General features: G+C 36.9%; 1 protein-coding gene across 3 annotated transcripts in view; it reads right to left on the reverse strand.

Moving 5' to 3' along the window:
- The window catches only part of LOC131160433 (uncharacterized), a 140,861-nt gene that overhangs the window by 37,170 nt on the left and 82,568 nt on the right, over positions 1 to 21,123 (reverse strand). For 2 of the 3 annotated variants that reach the window (XM_058116112.1, XM_058116111.1), the window contains exons 10-13: positions 13,207 to 13,293; positions 12,695 to 12,901; positions 12,556 to 12,603; positions 2,177 to 2,431 (exon numbers count right to left, since the gene is read on the reverse strand). In XM_058116112.1, coding sequence (XP_057972095.1) covers positions 2,177 to 2,431; positions 12,556 to 12,603; positions 12,695 to 12,901; positions 13,207 to 13,293 — 597 coding nt within the window. The remainder of the gene's footprint in view (positions 1 to 2,176; positions 2,432 to 12,555; positions 12,604 to 12,694; positions 12,902 to 13,206; positions 13,294 to 21,123) is intronic. The other variant, XM_058116113.1, reaches the window with a different exon arrangement.

The following is a 21,123-nucleotide window of genomic DNA, read 5'->3' on the forward strand; positions in this document are numbered from 1 at the left end:
ATCCGATGTAGGACTGTGACAGGATCTCCTGTCCAATCTCTGACGTTCTCATAAGCGTGATTTCCCTAATACACATCCATCCAATCTGAGTTTAGGACAGGCTCTACCGTCTGATTTCTGACATCCTTGTCAACGTAATCTTCTTAGTACACATCTGATGTGAGGCTGCAACAAGCCCTCTCATCAGATTTCTAACGTCCTAGTCAAAGTGGCTTACACCTCTATGTAGCATCCACTCACATGATAGTACCCCCCAGGGCGGATCCACTCACATGATAATACCCCTAAGGAGGCTCTGATGCCAAATGTAACGGTACTGGGCCCAAGACCGACTGGCCTCACGGGTTTGTTCTATAAAATTCGCCTCCATTAGTTGGAGCCCAAATCCTCCTTATTCCGCTGGGGGACCGTGACACACTGCAGCATAACACTGTTCGCGCTACCATGGCAATCATTCAAAACATCTTCTTGTATTTTTGGTAGTTTAGTGCTGCAATATAAATAATTCAAGATCAAAGATTTTAATCTCATTAAGACAGTTGTAATTCTATCTTTTTTTTTTTCTCTGAAGTTCTCATTACATTGTGGGCCCACAACATAACAGCTAAAGTGATGCAAGGCTGAATGGGAGCAAAGAATCATCAAGAAAATGATAGAAAATTAAGAGAAGACCAAAAGAAGGTAGCAGAAAAATACAATTGGAAAATAACGAGAAAGGGAAAATCAAAGCAAGACTCAATTTAGAGCTTAATTCTCAGATCTGTCCCTCATATTATGCATCATTATGTAGTCTTTCTCCTAATACTAAATAAGTAAGCATAATTTGGAAAATAATACCAAATTCCTTAGGGAAAATAATAGCAAATCATTCAGGGCATGCCTTCAGGGAATTGAGGCAAGGATCACACGAGCAGAATGCAACTCAATTCGAGCAGATGCAGAGGTTCAATCTACTGTAATTGACCCGAACTCCTCAAAGCCAGCAACAAAGTATTCAGCAAAGCGAGTACCAGCACTCGATATGGATCAGGGGTTCGCTGCTCAACCAAGAGTTTCAGGCACTAATCAGAAACGTAATTGAAAATCCCTAAATGCTGATGTTTATAACTAAATTCAATTATCCTAAATTATGCCTACACATATGGTAAACACAAAGATCTCCAAATGTCTTAATCTTGCTCATATATGACCTCTTGATATCCCCCATCATTAAAAGTTTAGGTGAAATGGTAATCTAACAAGGAATTGAAGCCATTGTTGCCAGGAGGTCCTGGGTTCTAGTCTTGATGCCCACATTTATTGTTTGGTTGTTAAAAATTATCCTATTCCCTATAATGGGTGTTATTAGTCCTTTGTTTGTCTCCATGTGCAATCAGGCTACACGTTTTGGGAAGTTTTAAGGCTCGTATACATTGTCAGCTGACTACCTAATACCTTAAGCTTTTAGGTGAAGGGGTAACAGAACTTTTCAAAATTTTTGCTCAGAAAAACTTGGATAGAAATGCCTTCCCCTGTAATTTTCCAGTTCCTTGTTTTGTCAAATTAAGCCACGAAGAAAACCTCCATGCAAATTTAATAATACCTATGCAAAATACCTTTTATTTCAGGCAATTTACAGCCATCCATTGGCTAAATGTACAAAGTAATGCTGAATTATGTGGAAAAAATATTGCACCAGCAACATACACAATCATAAATTTCTGCCAGTAGTTCCACTACTAGAGTGAATTGGGCGATCAATGTTAAACCCTAGCCCAACATTTTTTTGACTCATGGGTACCCCAACCAATAGTTGAAAATATTAAACACCTGCACCATATGTGGAGGTCATTGCCCAGAGCTAGTCCCACCAAGTCCAGTCCTAAGACCAGTGATTTGGAATACAGTCCTAACTTTTGAAGATTTTTGCATGAAGCACTCTGAACTCCCACCCAAAGTTGCACCTGACATTTCAAGACTCCTACCAATGCACCAAAAAAAAATCCCATAGTTAAGAATTTCTTTGAAGTAGCTAAATTTCAACAGATGTTAGGTTATAGGATATCAATCTACACCTGTAGCAGTTTGATAAATACCAAGAATAATTCTCAGATAAATAAATAGTGCTGTAATAGACAAACCATCATTTAAGTTGGATGTTTTCTAAACTAGGATCAACCTGAACATATATACTTACATCACCAAATCCTAGCAAATTGAGCCAAACATTTGTTCCACTCATCAAAGATACTTGTCGTTCTGAAGTATCACCTCCAAAAATGACAAAAATTTTGCGAATTTCTGTGCAATTGGGAACTGCTTTTGTATGCTTCGAGAATTTTGAGCTTCTAAGCAGGAGACTTGATGCATTACTGTATGATGCAAGACTACTAAACCGCGAGCAAGCACGTTGTATAATGCTTCGAAGGATTTTTGAATGAGAAAATCCAACCTAGTATGACAAGTCAGAAAAGATTTTTTTTTTTTATTTTATTAAAGGCACAATATTGGCATAAAAAGGAAAAAATAAATTCTTATTTTGGTATTAGCCTCTGATAAGTATATGCAACATCAATCAACAAAATAATAAAAATAATGGTTCTGCTCCAATTCCAAAACACCAACCTGATGAACACAGTATAATGTTAGAAAATCAACTAAAAGGTACAAGGTCCAACTTTGGGAATTGAGAGTAGCACTCAATTTTATTGGAGCTTATATTGAAAAACAAAAACAGAAAAAAAACCAAAAAAATTGGTAGTACTTTTTTAGAACTACACCAAACTTAACAACATGCACCTGAATCTAGGCATTAATTTTTGCATATTAATTGCAAGCACCAAAAGCAGTGAACACAGCTTGAGTTGTCTTTAATGTCAGCACAGCTTACCTGCTTAGTTTTTTTTTTTTTTCCCCACATTTATAATGACCACTGCAAATTTAAAGGTATCACATGCTACCATGGAGAAAAATATTAAGACACTATTAAAAACAATCAATCCCTTACATAAAAAATTTAAGATCAACTTTCCATATGTGAAAAGTGCATTTGAAAACTAATATAAGAGGCCTATGTGGATCCCCAAGCATGGTTTTAAATAGCAGCTGCAACCATTATGTAATGCTGCAGATTTAGCCATAGCAGCCGTTACAAACTGCAACTGTATGCAACAGCTGCCCATTATAGAGCGCAACCATTATGTATTGGTTGTTACAACTATTACAGGTCCACTACAAGACTTATGGCAAAAATTAGTATTCTATACTTTTTCTTTCATCTTCTCTCATTTTTTGCTTTCGTAGATCAACTATACGAAGAGAAGGCAGTGAAGATGAGCATGACAATGATATAGAATAATTATTTTTTTGGTATTCACAAGAAAGGCATTAACAATTTGATAACAATGTTTTGTTAAAAAAAAAAAATTTATTTCATTAATATTAGTAATTTGATATTTTTGTTCTATATTGTTCAGCTTCAACCTCCTCTACTTTCTAGTTTTTGTCTTGTGCAAGTTGTTAGTGCTTCAATTTTTTAATGATGAGTTCTATGATTATAATGTTGTAAGCTCAAATCTTAGTTATACTATATAACTAGTTCATCTAAATTTATTAGATTCTAATTACTTTAACCAATAAACTAATAGAACTTGTTTAAAATACCATATGTACCCAATTAATTACTCAAGTATATCATATTACAGGCTAATGTATCTTGTTTCATTAATTTATTTCCTAGAATTATATAATATATCAATAGAAATTTAAAACCAATGTAAAATGTAAACACTTAATAAACAAAGCTGGTAGGTTGATCTAACGCATCTAAAATGCATTACAAATATTTTTAAGAAGAGTAAAGGACTAAAAACATGAAAATGTACCAATATTGATAAGGTTGTGTGCATTTGATACAAAAAATAATGGTTGTTGCACCCTCTTCCCACCATGTAACATCCACAACACCTACTTCCCGATACTCATTACCATCATGCTACGCTACCCGCTACCACCACTTAAAACCATATCCCCAACAATACATAGCCATGTTTTAAATCCACCATGTTTACTCACCAATCTATTTAGGTCCAATCGACACTCCAATTCCTCCCCCGCCCCCCAAGATGCACCACATGTGAACGCGCACTAAGGAATTTTCAAAACCACAATGAATAAAATATGCAGCCTTCAATTCATCCTCCTCCCATGTGTGAACCCACACTGAGGAATTTTCAAAACCACTATGAAGAAAATATGCAGCTCTCAATTCGTCCTCCTCTCAAGGTTGTTGTACCAATAGTCTCCTGAGGAGGCATCCTTAACTATTTACTAGGTTTGTCAATGGGTCTGGTAGGACTCTTAGACCCTAACACATGGTTTATGATCAAGCCCAATCTAGGCAAGAGTACACTCATGACATTCCAAAGAAAGTTAAAGTCGATGTCCCTTCCTATGATGGTAGGTTAGGTCCCACCAACTTCTCAGATTGGCTACAAGAAGTAGGGGATTATTTCAAGTGGTATTGGATGACCAACAAGTGTTGAGTTCAGTTTGCAAAGGTTAAACTTACTAGATTTACTAAATGATATTGAGAAACTATTTGGTTTGACATAGAGGGCACATTAGAGCGTCCATATTTCAATGGAAGAGATAAGGCTTAGACTGAGAGAACTATGTTCCTACTTATTAAAGGAGTGAGCTACTAGTTCAGTGGTATAACCTTAGGCAAGTCACAATATATTGTGTTGTGATATTTCCAATGCGCCTGTAGACATTGTCTCCGCATTCATTATCAAACTAGCAAATAGTTGAAGAGAGAGGTATCATTCAACTTCCTTAATTCCTTGGAGGACACCTATCAAAGCTTTGGATTTAAAGCGATGTCAAAGGAATAGCTTTGCATTTAAAGAGATGTCATAGGACTTCCATGTAAAGGAAAGACACTCACTAGGGAGTAATTGATCAATCTAGGTCAATGTCCTTTGATATAACAAGGGTGGTCCACAAACTGCGCTTTTTCCAATTGCATCTTAGAACTCTTCAAACCCTGCATCATCTACTTTAGTGGCTAGTCAAAGTGTCAATCAATGCCCATCCACTTCTAGAGTTAGAGGGTTAGTAGTGGGTTCACAGACTCCATTTGTTCCCATTGCATCTAGAAACTCTTAAAACCCGACATCATCAACTTTAGTGGTTATTCGAAGTTTCAATCAATGTCCATCCACTTCTAGAGTTAAAGTTAGATCTTGTCTTTCACAAACAGTTAATGCATCCATTACTTTCATCACTTTCATGCTCAAGGACAGAAAGTCAAACAATGCCCTTCTTGTACTTGTTGACGCGCAGCGATTTTAATCTTCCGATCAACAAAATAAATAGCACAAAGAACATTCACAGAAAAAATGTAGACGAGAGATTTTACATAGTTCGGCAAGATTGCCTACGTCCACAGAGCGTGCACCTGGAGAAAAATCCACTATGAAATGATGGCAGTACAAGATCTGATCACTCTCTCCCCGATCCCAGATCCCCGGTACACCCCTTCACCTCACCAACCAGTGAAGAAAAAACCTTCCTAGAGAGAAAGCCCCCTCTAGCTCACCTTGCACAAAATGACAAGCAATACACTCTTTTTCCCATGGCTTACAAAAATATATATGACACCACACAACCGTTGGATTTAGAGATGATCCAACGGCTGTGATAAAAGCCACAATAAATAAAAATAATATATATATATATATATATATATATTTTAACAATCTCCACCTTGGCTTTTAATCACAGCCAAGCACAACATTCCATCCCTGCGCTTTGGGATGCTCTGTCAACAATCAACAAGAGACTACATTAACTAAGTCCAGACAGCACTTGAACTGAACTAATGTAACAAGCTTCGAGAGCATATCTACAGCATTTCCATCTGTGTGGATCTTCAATAACTGGAACTTACCACTTTCAACCCAACATCTAACATAATGGTACCGCACGTCACTATGCTTCATGCGAGAGTGGTAGATTTGATTCCTTGCCAAGTGGATCGCACTCTGACTATCACAGAATGCGTGTAACCTATCTTGCATAACACCAAATTTCTGAATCAATCCAGTTAACCACAAAGCCTCCTTACCTGCCTCTGCCAAAGCTATGTATTCAGCTTCTGTAGTAGACAAAGTTGTAGTAGGTTGCAACATAGCCTTCCAACTAATGGAACCACCAGCCATGGTAAAAATGAAACCAGAAGTAGACCTCCTCTTATCCAAATCACCTGCATAATCGGTGTTCACATAGCCCTGAATATTATAATCATCAGTACTGTCAAACAAGATACCATAATCAGAAGTGCCACGCAAATATCTAAAAATCCATTTCACCGCATTCCAATGCATTCTACCTAGATTAGCCATATATTTGCTTACCAAACTAATTGCATATGACAAGTCTAGTCTACTACATACCATAGCATACATCAGACTCCCTACTACACTAACATAAGGCACACTAGACATATCCAACTTATCCTCATCAGTAGAAGGACACAGTTTAGCAGACAACTGAAAATGAGCAGCTAGAGGTGTACTTACCGATTTAGCCTTATCCATATTTAACCTTTCCAACACCTTCTCAATATACTTACCCTGTGACAACCACAGCTCTTTTTGTTGTCTGTCCCTCCTGATTTCCATGCCAAGGATCTTTTTAACTGCACCAAGATCTTTCATCTCAAACTCATCCTGTAACCTAGCTTTCAACACATTCAACTCATCAGTATTGTTGGAGGCAATCAACATGTCATCCACATATAACATAGGGATCACATATACACCACTGTTAAGCAATCTGAAGTAAACACAACTTTCATAACTGCTTCTAACATAACCAATCCTCAATATATAAGAATCAAACCTCTTATACCATTGCTTAGGGGATTGCTTTAAACCATAAAGAGACCTATTCAACTTAATACCAGGTATTCTTTACTTTGTTCCACAAACCCCTCTAGTTGCTCCACAAAGATATCTTCTTCCAACTCACCATAAGGAAAGTTGTCTTTACATTCATATGTTCCAAACCTAAATCATGCATGGCAACCAATGCAAACAAGGATCTAATAGAAGCATGCTTTACAAAAGGGGAAAAGATTTCATTATAATCTATACCTTCTTCCTGTTTGTATCCTTTTGCTACTAACCTGACCTTATATTTTATCCCTTCTGATTCTGAAGTAGGTTCTTTCTTCGTGAAAACCCACTTACAACCAATCAACTTCCTATCCTTAGGCTTCTGAACCAACACCCAAATGTGATTCTTATGAAGAGACTCAATCTCCTCAACCATGGCTCCAAGCCAACTATTTCGTTAAGAACTCTGAACTGCTTCCTGAAAATCAGAAGGATCTCCACTACTAGTAATCAGAGCAAATGAAACTAAGTCCTCAAACCCATACCTAACTGGAGGCTTAACATTCCTCCTTTCTCTACCAGTGGTTAGCCCTGTAGACTCATGTCTATCACCTGTCTAAGAAATTTCCTGAGGAACTATAGCCTGTCTCGCTGTATCTTGTGCAACAGAATCAACAACAGTAGTGTGAGTATTACCCATACCTGAATTCTGAATACTGTCCAGTTCCACCTGAATAGGTACTCCCGCTGAATCAGACTCCACCTTCTTATCAGCATTCTCCTTCAACATGGCTTCCTCATCGAAGACCACATCCCTGCTAATGACCACCTTCCATGCCATAGGGTCCCACAACCGGTATCCCTTCACTCCTTCTTGGAAACCAAGAAATACGCACGGTTTGGACTTAGAGTCCAACTTTGATCTTTCCTATTCCTACACATGCACATATGATGGACAACCAAATATTCTCAACACAAAGTAATCTACTAGCTTACCTATCCATACCTCCTCGGGAATCTTTGCGTCAATAGCTGCAAAAGGAGACCTGTTTACCAAGTAGCATGCCATACTCACTGCTTTAGCCCATAATGACTCAGGCAAATTAGCCTAAATCCTCATACATCTTGCCCTCTCTAGTAATGTTCTGTTCATCCTTTCAGCAACCCCATTCTGCTGCTGTGGCCCATGTGGAACTGTATAGTGCCTAGTGATCCCCTCTTCCTTACAGAAGTCAATTAACTGGTTGTTTCTGTACTCTAGTCCATTGTTAGATCTCAGAAACTTCACCTGTTTCCCTGTTTGCTTCTCTACCTGAGCTTTCCATTCCCTGAACTTACTGAATACCTTACTCCTGTGCTTCAAAAAATACACCCAAACTTTCCTGAAAAAGTCATCAATAAATGAGAAAAAATAAATAGCACCACTGTGAGACTGTACCTGTACTAGACCCCATACATCTGAATGAATGTACACCAGCACCTCCTTGCTCGTATGCTTTCCTGTTCTAAAACTCACCCTGTGTTGTTTACCAAACAAACAGTATTTACAGAACTTAAGCTTACAACAAGAATTACCTCCCAGTAAGTTCCGCCTGTGCAACCCCTACAAACCACGCTCACTCATGTGACCCAGCCTCATATGCCACAGAGTAGTATAATCTGTATTTGTATCTGAAGAGGTACTAGACGCAGCTCCACCTGTCACTGTGTTATCCACCAGAGTGTACAAATTGTTCCTTAGATGACCCTTCATTACTACCAGTGAACCTCTAGCCACTTTTAGCACACCATCCCTAGCTGAAAAAGAGAAACCATTACTGTCCAAAAAAGCCCAAGGAAATTAGATTCTTTTTCAGATCTGGAACATGCCTCACATCCCTGATGGTTCTAACCACACCATCAAACATCCTGATTTTGATCGTTCCAATACCAAGAATACCACAGAAAGCATCATTACCCATCAACCCCATCCCTCCAGAGATTGGTTCATAGGAGTCAAACCAGTCCCTATATGGACACATGATATAAGCACGCCGAATCCAAAGTCCAGGTATTGGCTAAGTAACTGGAACCTGTAGTAATAGCCAAAAGATCCCCATCAAAAACTAATGAACTGCTCTCCATTACAGTAGCCTGCTCAGTCTTCTTCTTATTCTTTTCCTCTAAATCTCTTTTCCTCCTTAAACAGTCCTTCATATGCCCCTCTTTCCCACGATAAAAACAACCACACCTCCAGTTCCCATTCTTACCCCTAGACTTGGATTGAGATTTTCCTCAATTCCAATTACCCCTGCTAGAACTCCTGCCCCGTTGTTGGCTAGACTCGCCCTTAGCCACCAACCCTTCTCCATGTCCTGGATAATATGGTTTGTGAAAATTCTCACTATTCAGAATGGCAGTAGTCACCTCATCAAATGTAAGAGTCTCCTTACCTAACAATAGTGTGGTTTTCAAAATATCAAGTGAACTGAGAAGCAAATACAACAAAATCAATGTTTTATCTTCCTCCTCAATTTTTACCTCAATACTCAGCAACTGCGTGATTATTTTATTGAAATAATTGAGGTGGTCTCTGACTTCTGTGCCCTCGGTCATCCTCAACTGATACAATTGTTTCTTCAAATACAGTCTATTAACTAAGGACTTGGACATATAAATATTCTCCAATTTTTTCCAAAGCTCAACTGGTAATGTTTCATTCAACACACTGTATTTAATTTCTGGAACTAAACTTAAGCGAGTGGTACTTACCGCTTTCATTTCCAGCTCCTCCCACTGATCATCTAACATGTTCTCTAGCTTCTTGTCTTTCTCATACAGTGCCTTAATCAGTCCCTATTGGACCAACACATCCTTCACAATGCTTTGCCACAAACTGAAATTATTTTTTCCATTAAAGGGCTCCACCTCAAACTTGGTCGTCGAAGTACTCGCCATTTAAAAAAAAAAAATTCTTTCTCCTTTTTTTTTTCTCTCTCCTCTGATGTCAACACCTGTCAGGACGACGTCAGCGTGACGAAAGCACTCCACGGGGAGGATCCGTGCCTCGACCTGACCTGTTCTGCTTGACCCGGATCCCTGATCCACTGCACGTGCAACCCACACGTGTTCTAGCCGACCTAGATGCTAACCCGCACCTTGACCCGGCGGGTTCCGCTTGGATCTGACCCGCAACCCAGCCTCTTGACTCGTGTGTCAACCCATTGCGTTTCGTACCCGACCCGATTCTAAATCTGGGTTTGTCACCCAATTCTGGCATTGTTCATCATGTTCTTCATGCGCGAAAAAAAAAATTATTTCCTTTCAAATTTTTTTTTTTCATACCTTCAATTGAAAAATTTCCGGAATAATTTTCCGATACCTAATCTGAATCCGCGTACCTCAATCCGATCTGAACGAACCGCTCTAGTCTTGAGCACTCCCGCAGAAAAACTATCCAAAAAATTTCTTTCGATCTGATCTGATCTATCAGATTTGCACCCAATCGAAACTTGGCTCTGATACCACTTGTTGACATGCAGCGATTTTAATCTTCTGATCAACAAAATAAATAGCACAAACAACATTCACAGAGAAAATGTAGACGAGAGATTTTACGTGGTTCAACAAGATTGCCTACGTCCACGGAGCGTGCATCTGGACAAAAATCTACTATGAAACGATGGCAGTACAAGATCTAATCAAACTCTCCCCGATCCCAAATCCCTTGTACACCCCTTCACCTTGCCAACCACTGAAGAAAAAATCTTCCTAGAGAGAAAGCCCCCTCTAGCTCACCTTGCACAAATTGACAAGCAATACGCTCTTTTTCCCATGGCTTACAAACATATATATGACACCATACAACCGTTGGATTTAGAGACGATCCAACGGCTGTGATAAAAGCCAAAATAAATAAATAAATAACATATTTTCTAACATACTCTAACCACAAAGCTTAAAAATAACAGCCCCAAGACAATGGCAACAAGTGCATCTATAAGCCTTCCGACTCTTTTAACACCAAGAATGAGGAAGAGGATCTTAATGCTTGTCTTAATGCCAGTGGCCATCCCTGCAAACTTTTGAGGCGTGGAAGCAATCATTATCTTCTATACTTATTTCAAGTGTGGAGATAAAGTCAGTCTTAAAGAGGTTAAATCTAAAGGCCGGCCACACGCACCATTTTATATAATTGCCTAGGTTGATGAGACCTCTTTGCCAACTTTTGATTGTTGTAGGCATAGTCTTAAATTTCACAAAATTGTCGAAATTTCTAATTTCAGTTACCCTCAAAATCGAAATGGCAGTCAATTTCCGTTTTACATAATTTTTGTCAAAATTTCAATGAATTATCCGAAATTTGTGGAAATCTCAAAATTGTAGCGAAACTTGTCGAAAGCTTTAACGATTAAATGAAATTTCCTCGGAATTCAAATGAGATGTTTAGGAGTGAAGTGAAATTCCACTCTTAATTTTTTTTTTTTTTTTTTTATTGAAACAAAACAATTATTACGACAGCTTTTGAAATTATATGAAAAAATATACTTACAACAAAATTTTAGCTAACCATTCATGTCTAAATTATCATTATTTGTATAATAAATAATATTTAAATGATTTACGAATTTCATTTGTATTAACTAAGAATATGTTTAATGCACACTATTTTATAAATATGTTTGATACACACATTATATTACAACTTTTCCACCTCATATACAACATAAATGAATTTAACTTGTCATATATTAGTCCTAAAACTTATATTATTATGTCTATTAACTATTTCTAATGTTTCATAAAATAATTTCATGCTTTACTACTAATTTCCACGATTTTTTCAAATCGAAATCAAAATTGATATCGAAATTTCCGTACTTTTGGAGCTTTGAAATTTGAGTCAAAATCGAAATTTAAGACCTTGGTGGATGAGTGGTGTAACATTAAGCCCCCATTTCAAACATAATAAAAAATATGTACTTTTTTCAGAAAATTACTTACTTTAAGTACTTGTCTCAATAAATAGTGTTTGGTTCATGCTTAAATAAGCACTTATTTCAAAGTACTTCAGAAGAAAAATAAGTATTTTTTGAAAAATATTTTTTTCTGAAAAAAGTACTTAGCTAAAAAAGTACTTATAATAAGTAATCACAAACAACTTATAGATGAGTGCTTTTTCAGACAAGTACTCTTTTAAAGAAGTACTTCAATATAAGTGGTTCCAAACGATCCCATAATGGATAAAGTAAGGAATAATCATACTCACAATAAATTAAGCATTACACCAATAGAAGAATAGATAAGAAAGGTGGGGCTTAGATGGTTTGGGCATTTGAAATGTAGGCCAAGTAGACTAAGTATTGCCACATTGAGGAGGAGCAAACAAGTTATTGTTAATAGTATTAGAAGAGGTAAGAGTAGACAGAAAATTACTTGGAATGACGTGGTGAGGAGGGATTTAACAGCTCTACAATTTAACCACTTAACCGAGTTTTATCTTTTATTTTAATTTTTATTTTTCATTTTTATTTTCTGTTTAATTACTCCTGTTTTCTCTTTATTGTCTGGCTGTTTTCTCTTGTTCCAATCAGTCCTACATCTGTAATATTAAAACGGCATTTTATAAAAAATCATCTTTTGCACACATTGAATCCTTTCTTTCACAACAGCACATAACTAGAATCAAAAGTACCTTTGAAGCTTGCTGAAATAAAAAACTGGTCTGTTCCATCCCGCTAATCTAGATATATACGAAAGAAATTACTAATCAAACAACTAGAAAAATCATTACAAGAAATTAAAAAAAGTTGAAAACTAGGCACCCATCTTACCAGGTTGATGTCAGTAAATATTACGGTACCAGATTCAGTGCTTCCAAATTTATTATCTGAAGATAATGTAGTAACTGAAGAAGGCAAAAACCAACCATCAATTCGAGCAAAATCACGTAGGCCAAGTCGTTCGAATAACAATGATGCTCCTCTTCGAATTCTTTTAATTACATCCACAGGAAAACGAGGTAGTGTGTGATATGCAACCTATAAAGTACACATAAATTTTCAAAATAGGTAAGATAAATATTGGAAAAACATGATTGTATTTTTTTGGACCAAATCAATCAGGCACGAGTAATAAAAGAAGTCAGAAAACTCAAGAATATTGCTTTTGAGAAAGAGAATTCAAACAAGCCTCAATCAAAACATAAAAAAACAGAAAATGGCTGGCAAGAACTTAGCAAATGGTTGCAGATGATTTCTTGCAGTATTAATTTTTATAATGAACAGAAAATTTTGAGGGTTACAGCGAAAAAAATCCAAATGAAAAATATTTCGGTGATCCATACCTGTTGGGTTGGAAGATACTTCCTTCGGTAATTAAATATTGCATCCTTCTCCCTCACATTGGCATTACCATGGGATTGAAGCTCAACCTGCTCATTTATCCCATAAAATTAGACATAAAACATTCATTAGACCAAATACTAATTATTTGTAGCCACAAGATGGCCAAAAGAAGGACAAACTTGCTACTTTTCACTACTATATAGATTATAACTAAAGTTTAAACTAAGGAATCATAAATAAAACCAAATATAAAATATAGAATGTTCTTATTTCAAACGAGAACATAAATTCATAAAAATAGAACATGTTTTATCTCCAAATAGGTGTGAGAATATATAAAAATAATATCGAACTCACAATATGCAAATATGTATGTTACTTTAACGTGGAAAAAAAAATGTGTTTAACTGCTAATTATTTTTTACTAAATATAAAAAAAAATGAACCTAACACTAATTTTTAAAGAATATTACTTATTAAACAAACCAATGACTTTCTAGGCTTTTAAATAGGAAAAAAAGTGAAAAAAATGCAAAAGAAGGGGACTCAAAAACCTACTATAGAATGCAAAAACAGTCTAATAATGTAGTGGCCCGCAGCACTCTCTAGCAGCCCATAACAACCATTAAATTACTATAAAGGTTGTGAAATGGAGAACTTCTGCACTTTATCATAGTGTTTTCAGCTGCAGATCTGAGGCTGGTTAGCACATCCCAGTATATATGTAGATGACATGGCTCTAACAAGAGGTGATGAGATGGGCATTCAGAGTTTGAAAGATTTTCTTCAACATGGGCTGCAAACAAAAGATTTGGAAAAGCATAGATATTTTCTTGCGGGTAGTGAGATCTTGCCAAGGAGTTTCTCTTTCTCAATTCTAAGTATGTTCTACATTTGCTTAAGGGGGTTAGGATGTCTGGACTTTAGAGACAGTCCAGTTAAGACTGCTATGGATTTGAAAAATGAAGTATCTTCCCAATAAAACTCCAGGATCCTAACATAGAGTATAGGAGCCATGTTGGAAAACTAAATTGTTAGAAGAAAATATGTTATTTTAGTAATTAGATTGTGGGAGTCATTTTTTTTCCTTTTAAGTCTTTTATTCTTATTAACATATAAGAAGGCAGACCTGGAGCTGTATGTAAGGCTCCAAGAAACTGCCACCTCTTTTTTTCTTTTTTCGTCTTGCTTTCTTCTTTTCTTCTTTTCTCTTTCTCTATTCTTTTCTGCTCCATCCCTAACTTTACAATATGGTACAGAGCATTAATCTCCCCTAAATCTGATTTATCTGAGCTGTTTCTCGGACAATCTGTTTTGTCTTCTCTCATTATCTTCCCCTATTTAGTTCTCAAATCTAATTTTCTCATTGGTGTGAGACTCCTTTTGGGTTACTTTTCATTTTGGTTTGGCTATGCAGCATCCTTGGCAGGATGCTGTGTGTGTTTGTGTGGTTTGCTGATGTGAAGCAGTTATATTGTGTCTTGGGTATACTGCTGGTGCTGTTCAGATGTTCACCAGCTGGTCGTGGCATGATGATGCTGCTTTAATGCCTGTGTGTTCATGATTGTTGCCTACTTGCAACCTTGTATCAGTTGACAGCGATTTTGATTGGTCTTCAATGACTATTTCCTGTTCTTGCCAGCACTTGCTTCTAGTTGCTGCCAGCAATAATGCCTGCAGCTTCTGAGCTGCCATGTAAAGTAGTGGGTTTGAATGACTGAAATAGATTAGGATTACTCGTCATATGCGAGGAGGCACCAAAATCAATAACCCAGGGTGAAGCTAATGAAGAGGCAAGAAACCTGAACATACTTGAAAAAGCAATGATAGCATTAGATGTAAAAGACTTATTCTGGAGTTGTTGAATCATGCAAACAAGATTGCTATACTCCCCTCAAGACACGGTAGGTGATGTTCTCAATTTCCCAAGTAGAGTGGCCAACTGCACTTGAAGTTTCAACACTGGAATCACTTTAGGCAAGAGACTTATTGGCCTAAGACAATTTCTCATGGATATCCCAAAGAGTGATCAATATTATAGTTTTCCTTACCACAATGTGTGCCAGTGTGAAATTGCCACAACAAACTACTCATCTTGATACACTACATCTGCCATGAAAACTTTCCAAACCCCGTCCTCATCCTTGAACACATCCCATACCATAGTTGGAGGTAATGCAAGCCATGGTTGAACTATCATGGGAAGAAACATGAGAAGAAGACTAAAAACCATCTTTGGTGATACATTCAATTCTAGCACATACTTCATTCATGGATGATTGGAATTGAAAGTGAAGGTATAATCCTAAGAGGGGGGTGAATTGGGTATTTTAAAATTTTAATGCACAGAAGCTTGATTAATTTTAAAACTTATTTATCATGTCCCCTTAAATATTTTAATCACCACGGAAACTAATCAATGAACAATCCTAAATATGAAATCAAACCACAAGGTTTAATATTTTTCCAGCAGATTAATATTTAATAAGGAGTTTAACCATACATATATTTATTCTTGTACTTGAACAATTAATCAATCAATATCAAACAATCCCAGCAGATTAAACTAAGTCTGAATTTTCAGCCACAGCAGTGTTTGATCACAATAGATATTTAGATCATTCAAAACATCCAAAAATCAAACAAACATTCATACCATTCCCAACTCACAATATATCATTCACAGCAGATGAATATCAATATATAAGTGCAAGAAACTTAAGAGATAAGGGATAAGAATGACACCGAGATTTTTTACAAGGTTCGGCAACATGCCTACGTCCTTGCCTCAAGCAACCCGCTATGAGGATTTTATTAACTCTCTCCGTTCAATAGGTGGAGTACCCTCTCTCCTTTCAGTGGGTGGAGCACCTCTCTCCTTTCAATAGGTGGAGCACCTCTCAAGCAAGAACACCCTCTTGCTTGGCAACAATTCTCACCCAAATCATCTGTTTACAATCAAAATCAGCAGCGGATTTAGAGGTTTCTTTGACTTTCCAAACCTTTTTAGTTTTAACATGCTTTCTTTTAAATGGGCACTCAAATTTTACATGACCCTTTTCTTTACATAAGAAACATGTAGTATGTGTGTAGGCATTGTTTGAGGAAGTGCTAGCATAGTTTTTAGATTCTTTTACAAAATAGCCTATGTAGAAGTTCTTTTTCCTCCTATTTTGTATTCCATTAAATCCAATGCCTTCTTTGTCTAAAGACATCTTTTGAGACCCAACTAGTTTGTCAAAATTTTCTTTTCCTCTTGTGAAGTTGTAGATTATTTTCAACTGATCTTCTACCTTTCTTTCTAGATTAGTTACCTTTAAATCTTTATCATTTTCACAAGTGACTTGTGATTTCAAGTTCTCTAGTTCTTTTGACATCTTGTTAGTCTTACTCTCTAGTTCAGCAATATATGAGTCTTTTTCTATTTCAACAAAGTGAATTGACTCTAATTTGTTCATTAACATGTCATTCTTGCTTTTTAGTGTGGTGTTTCTTTTGGACACCCTAACAAAGCTTTATGCAATTCGAATAATTCAATTTGCAATTCAATGTATGATGGCATTCTATCACAAGATTGATTGCAAGATTCATCACTAGAGGCAATGAAGGAGTTTGAATAAGAATTTACCTCATCATTTAACGCCATGAGACAGAAGTTTGTCACCTCCTGATCACTCGAGTCGCTTTCCGAACTACTTGAGCTGGAGTCATCCCAAGTTGTGGCCTTCATTGCCTGCTTCTTTTTCTTCTTAGACTCTTTCTTAAGCTGTGGATAGTCGGGTTTAATGTGACCTACCTCTTTGCAATTATAGCATGTTGGAGGTTCTGCTTTAGTTTCTTTCCTGCTTGTTTCTCCTTTGTCCATTTTAGATCCTTGAAATTTCTTAGTAAATTTTTTACTCTTTTTGAAAAATCTACCCAGTCATCTTGTGATTAGGGCTAGGTCTTCTTCATCCATCTCTTCATCTTCATCATCACTAGAGTTTTCTTTGGAAGCTTTAAGTGCGATGGATTTCTTAACTTTGCCAACTTCAGTTGTTCTTTCATTAATAGTCATCTCGTACGTGAGAAGTGACCCAATGAGTTCGTCTAAGGTTATAGCTTTTAGGTTTCTACCTTCAGTTATAGTTGTGGCCTTGGGTTCCCAAACAGATGGAAGTCCTCTAAGGATTTTCCTAATCATTTCATATGTTGGGTAGTTTTTCCCACGTGCGCTTAGGGAACTTATAATGTGGGTGAACCTAGTATACATACTCGATATAGATTCTTCTAGGTTCATCCTGAAGGCTTCATACTCACTAATAAGCATGTCTATTCGGCTATCCCTAACATCTATGGTTCCCTCATAGGTTATTTCTAGCCCATTATCCTATAAACTCGTTTGCGTCTAATGTACAATACAAGGCATTCATTGCACTAGAGTTTATTTGCATTTGTTTCATGTCAGCCTCATTGATTTCGTTTTCTTCCTTAGGAATTTCCTTGTTTTTAGTGACTTTAGTCGGAACATAGTTTCCTTGGACTACAACTCTCCAAACTCTCCAATCCATCATTTGTAAAAATATTCGCATTCTTTGTTTCCAGGAGGAGTAATTTACAACGCAAAAGATTGCGGGTCTAGTAGAGGATTGTCCTTCACTGAATGGAGACACACCTGGGTTTGTCATTGTGATCTTTGTGCAACTACCTATTAGGATATATTGCAACTTATGCTCTGATACCAATTGAAAGTGAAGGTGTAATCCCAAGAAGGGGGTGAATTGGGTATTTTATAATTTTAATGCATAAAAGCTTGATTAATTTTAAAACTTAATTATCACGCCCCCTTAAATATTTTAATCACCACAGAAACATATCAACAAACAATTATACCAATCAACAATCCTAAATATGAAATCAAACCACAAGGTTTATTATTTTTCCAGCAGATTAATATTGATAATAAGAAGTTTAACCATACAAATATTTATTCTTGTATTTGAACAATTAATCAATCAATATCAATCAATCCCAGCAGATTCAACTAAGTCTGAATTTTCAGCTTCAGCAGTGTTTGATCACAATAGATATTTAGATCATTCAAAACATCCACAAATCAAACTAAACATTCATACCATTCCCAACTCACAATATATCATTCACAGCAGATGAATATCAATATATAAGTGCAAGAAAGTTAAGAGATAGGGGATAAGAATGACACCAAGATTTTTTACAAGGTTCGGCAACGTGCCTACGTCCTTGCCTCAAGCAACCCGCTGTAAGGATTTTACTAACTCTCTCCGTTCAATAGGTGGAGTACTTCTCTCCTTTCAATAGGTGGAGCACCTCTCTCCTTTCAATAGGTGGAGCACCTCTCAAGCAAGAACACCATCTTGCTTGGCAACGATTCTCACCCAAATCATTTGTTTACAATCAAAATCAGCAGCAGATTTTTGTACAATAAGAAACTCTCTCAAAATAGCGAATTTGTACAAGTTAAAATCACTAGTATACTCTCAAAGATAAGATGCTATGAAGCTCAATAACTTTTCTGGGTTTTCTGGATTGAAGGATGAAGAACAAAACCAGAAATTATTTGCAACAATGAAGAACAGCACACAGTAGCTTTTGAAGGATGAAATCAATGAGTTTTTGTGCGATTGGATTGCCCTAACACGATTAGCATTACCCTTAAATAGTTGGGTTTGAATTTTGACTGTTTGCCCAAATTTTGGAAAAAAATATCTTTTGAAAACAGAAAGAAATCGCGCACTTCGTTTGACTGAACTGGTAGTTCGGTCGCCCAAACCAATTAAAAATATGAATTTCAAACAGGCAGTAGCCTTTAGGTCGCCTGAACCTGTTCGGTCAACTGACCTTTCAGTTCGGTTGCCCAAACCAACACTGTCTGGGATTATAACAATAATAGTACCCATTCGGTCAACTGAACCATTTGTCCGGTCACCTGAACTCACTGATGCCAGACTAGGTTGTTCAGTTTACTGCATTCGGTCGACTGAGCTTGAGCCTCGGTCGCCCGAACATTCAGAAATTCATTTTTCCATTTATTTTTTATTCCAGAAATCATATGTATTCATTTGAAAAGATATTTGGACCTTAAAAAAATGTTTTCCAAGTTATTGAGATAGGTCTCTAAGTCCAATTTATCCTATGAGCTTCATAACAAACTTAAAACTTGAGGAGTACTTACATGAGACTTCTAATACATTATACATGAAATAAACTCACAGTCTTCATGTTTTGAAGCTTTAATCCAAGCTCTAGCCAATCTTCATTTAGCTTATTTTCTTCATGGCTTTTAAACTTAAATGTGAACCATTGTGCTTGTAAGATATGATACCTGTAAATTCACTTAAACGCACAATTAGATTCCTTTGTTTGTCATTATCAAAACCGAGATTAAGCCTTGTTGGGCCAACAAGAATCATTAGCAAGAATCAAACCACAGATGGGTTAGATCAGGACCAAACCTCTTAATCATGGTTGATAGGTGTTAAGTTCCACCAACAGATCCTTCAAAGCACTATAGTACCCTATTAATGGACCTACCTGCTTTGTCATATTTGAAAAACTTCTCATATAGGTCAAACACACAAGTTCAATTTTAATTGAGTGAGAATCTTTCGCGAAGTCACCTCATATGTGCTTAGGCTGTTCTCCGAAACATCATGTTCGCAGCAATTCATGGCTCCATGATATTCCACAAAACACAAGCAATATGTCATTCTCTTTCATTCAATCTTCATAATCCTTTTGAGTCCAAAGATAAAGGAGAATGCAGCAAATTTTTGGACTTGTCTTTCGCATTAATATACACGCTAACTGAGACCAAAATAGGTACTTGGGAGGATCCAACCAGTTTGATGGCTGTGATCGGTACGTTAACAGTTTCAGTTGAAGCTCTCTTTGTAGAGGCCATGAAAACCACCTCCATACGCTACAACCAGCACACACAAGCTTCAGAAATGACAACAGAGCAACTCAGCAAAATCAGGCAGCACACACAGGCACAGAACAGCACTCCAGATCTTAAAAGCTCCAGAACTTCAACAGGAAGCTACAACTGCAGAACTGAAGTTGCAGTATCCTAGGATTCACAGACATAAGTAGTTTTATTAATCATGCTGCTAAAGTTGTCTTTGAGCACACAGAGCAGAGAAGACCACACTTAGACCACCATAACAGCACAGACCACAATGAAGCACCACAGACACTTAAACAGCAATGCAGACACTCCACAACCAACCTGGAAGCAGCTAGAAGCATTGGCAGGCATGAAAACAGCAATTATAGCATAATAACAGTACCATCACTGGACCAGTAGTCAGAAGAAACACCAGAACAGCAACAGCAGTCAGCAAGAAAGAGTAGGGTGCTGTCTTTACATGAGCAAACTACCACAAGCCACACAACACCCACGAGAGAGGCTCATGGCTGAGAGGAGAAGGATAAGAAACCCTAAACGACTCAAACAAAAAAGAAAAGTCTCTACTTTATGGGTTGCCAAGGGAGAGAAAAGGAGATGAAGAAAGAACGATCAGATTAATCAGGTTTAGAGAAACAGCTCCAATACCATGTTGTAAATCTGAATAAATTGAAGAATCAAAGAAGAAAATACAACATTAAGGGTTAGACTTGAAGACAAGAAGAAGAAAAAACAGTCAGCAGTTTTCCTGGAGCCTTACATACAGCTCCAGCTCCAGGTATGCCATCTTATATATTAATAAGAATAAAAAATATTTATGGGCAAAAATACCCCCTACTCACACAACCTAATTACTAAAATAGCATATTTTCTTTTAAAAACCATTTCCTCTTTCTTCAGAGCTCTAAGCTCTAGAAAAAGTGAAAAACGCCCCGTTGGTGATCATCCCAAAAGTTGATAACCCAAATCCCCATCAGACTTCACACCT

The sequence above is a fragment of the Malania oleifera genome, chromosome 7, assembly GCF_029873635.1.
Source record: "Malania oleifera isolate guangnan ecotype guangnan chromosome 7, ASM2987363v1, whole genome shotgun sequence".
Classification (NCBI taxonomy): domain Eukaryota; kingdom Viridiplantae; phylum Streptophyta; class Magnoliopsida; order Santalales; family Ximeniaceae; genus Malania; species Malania oleifera.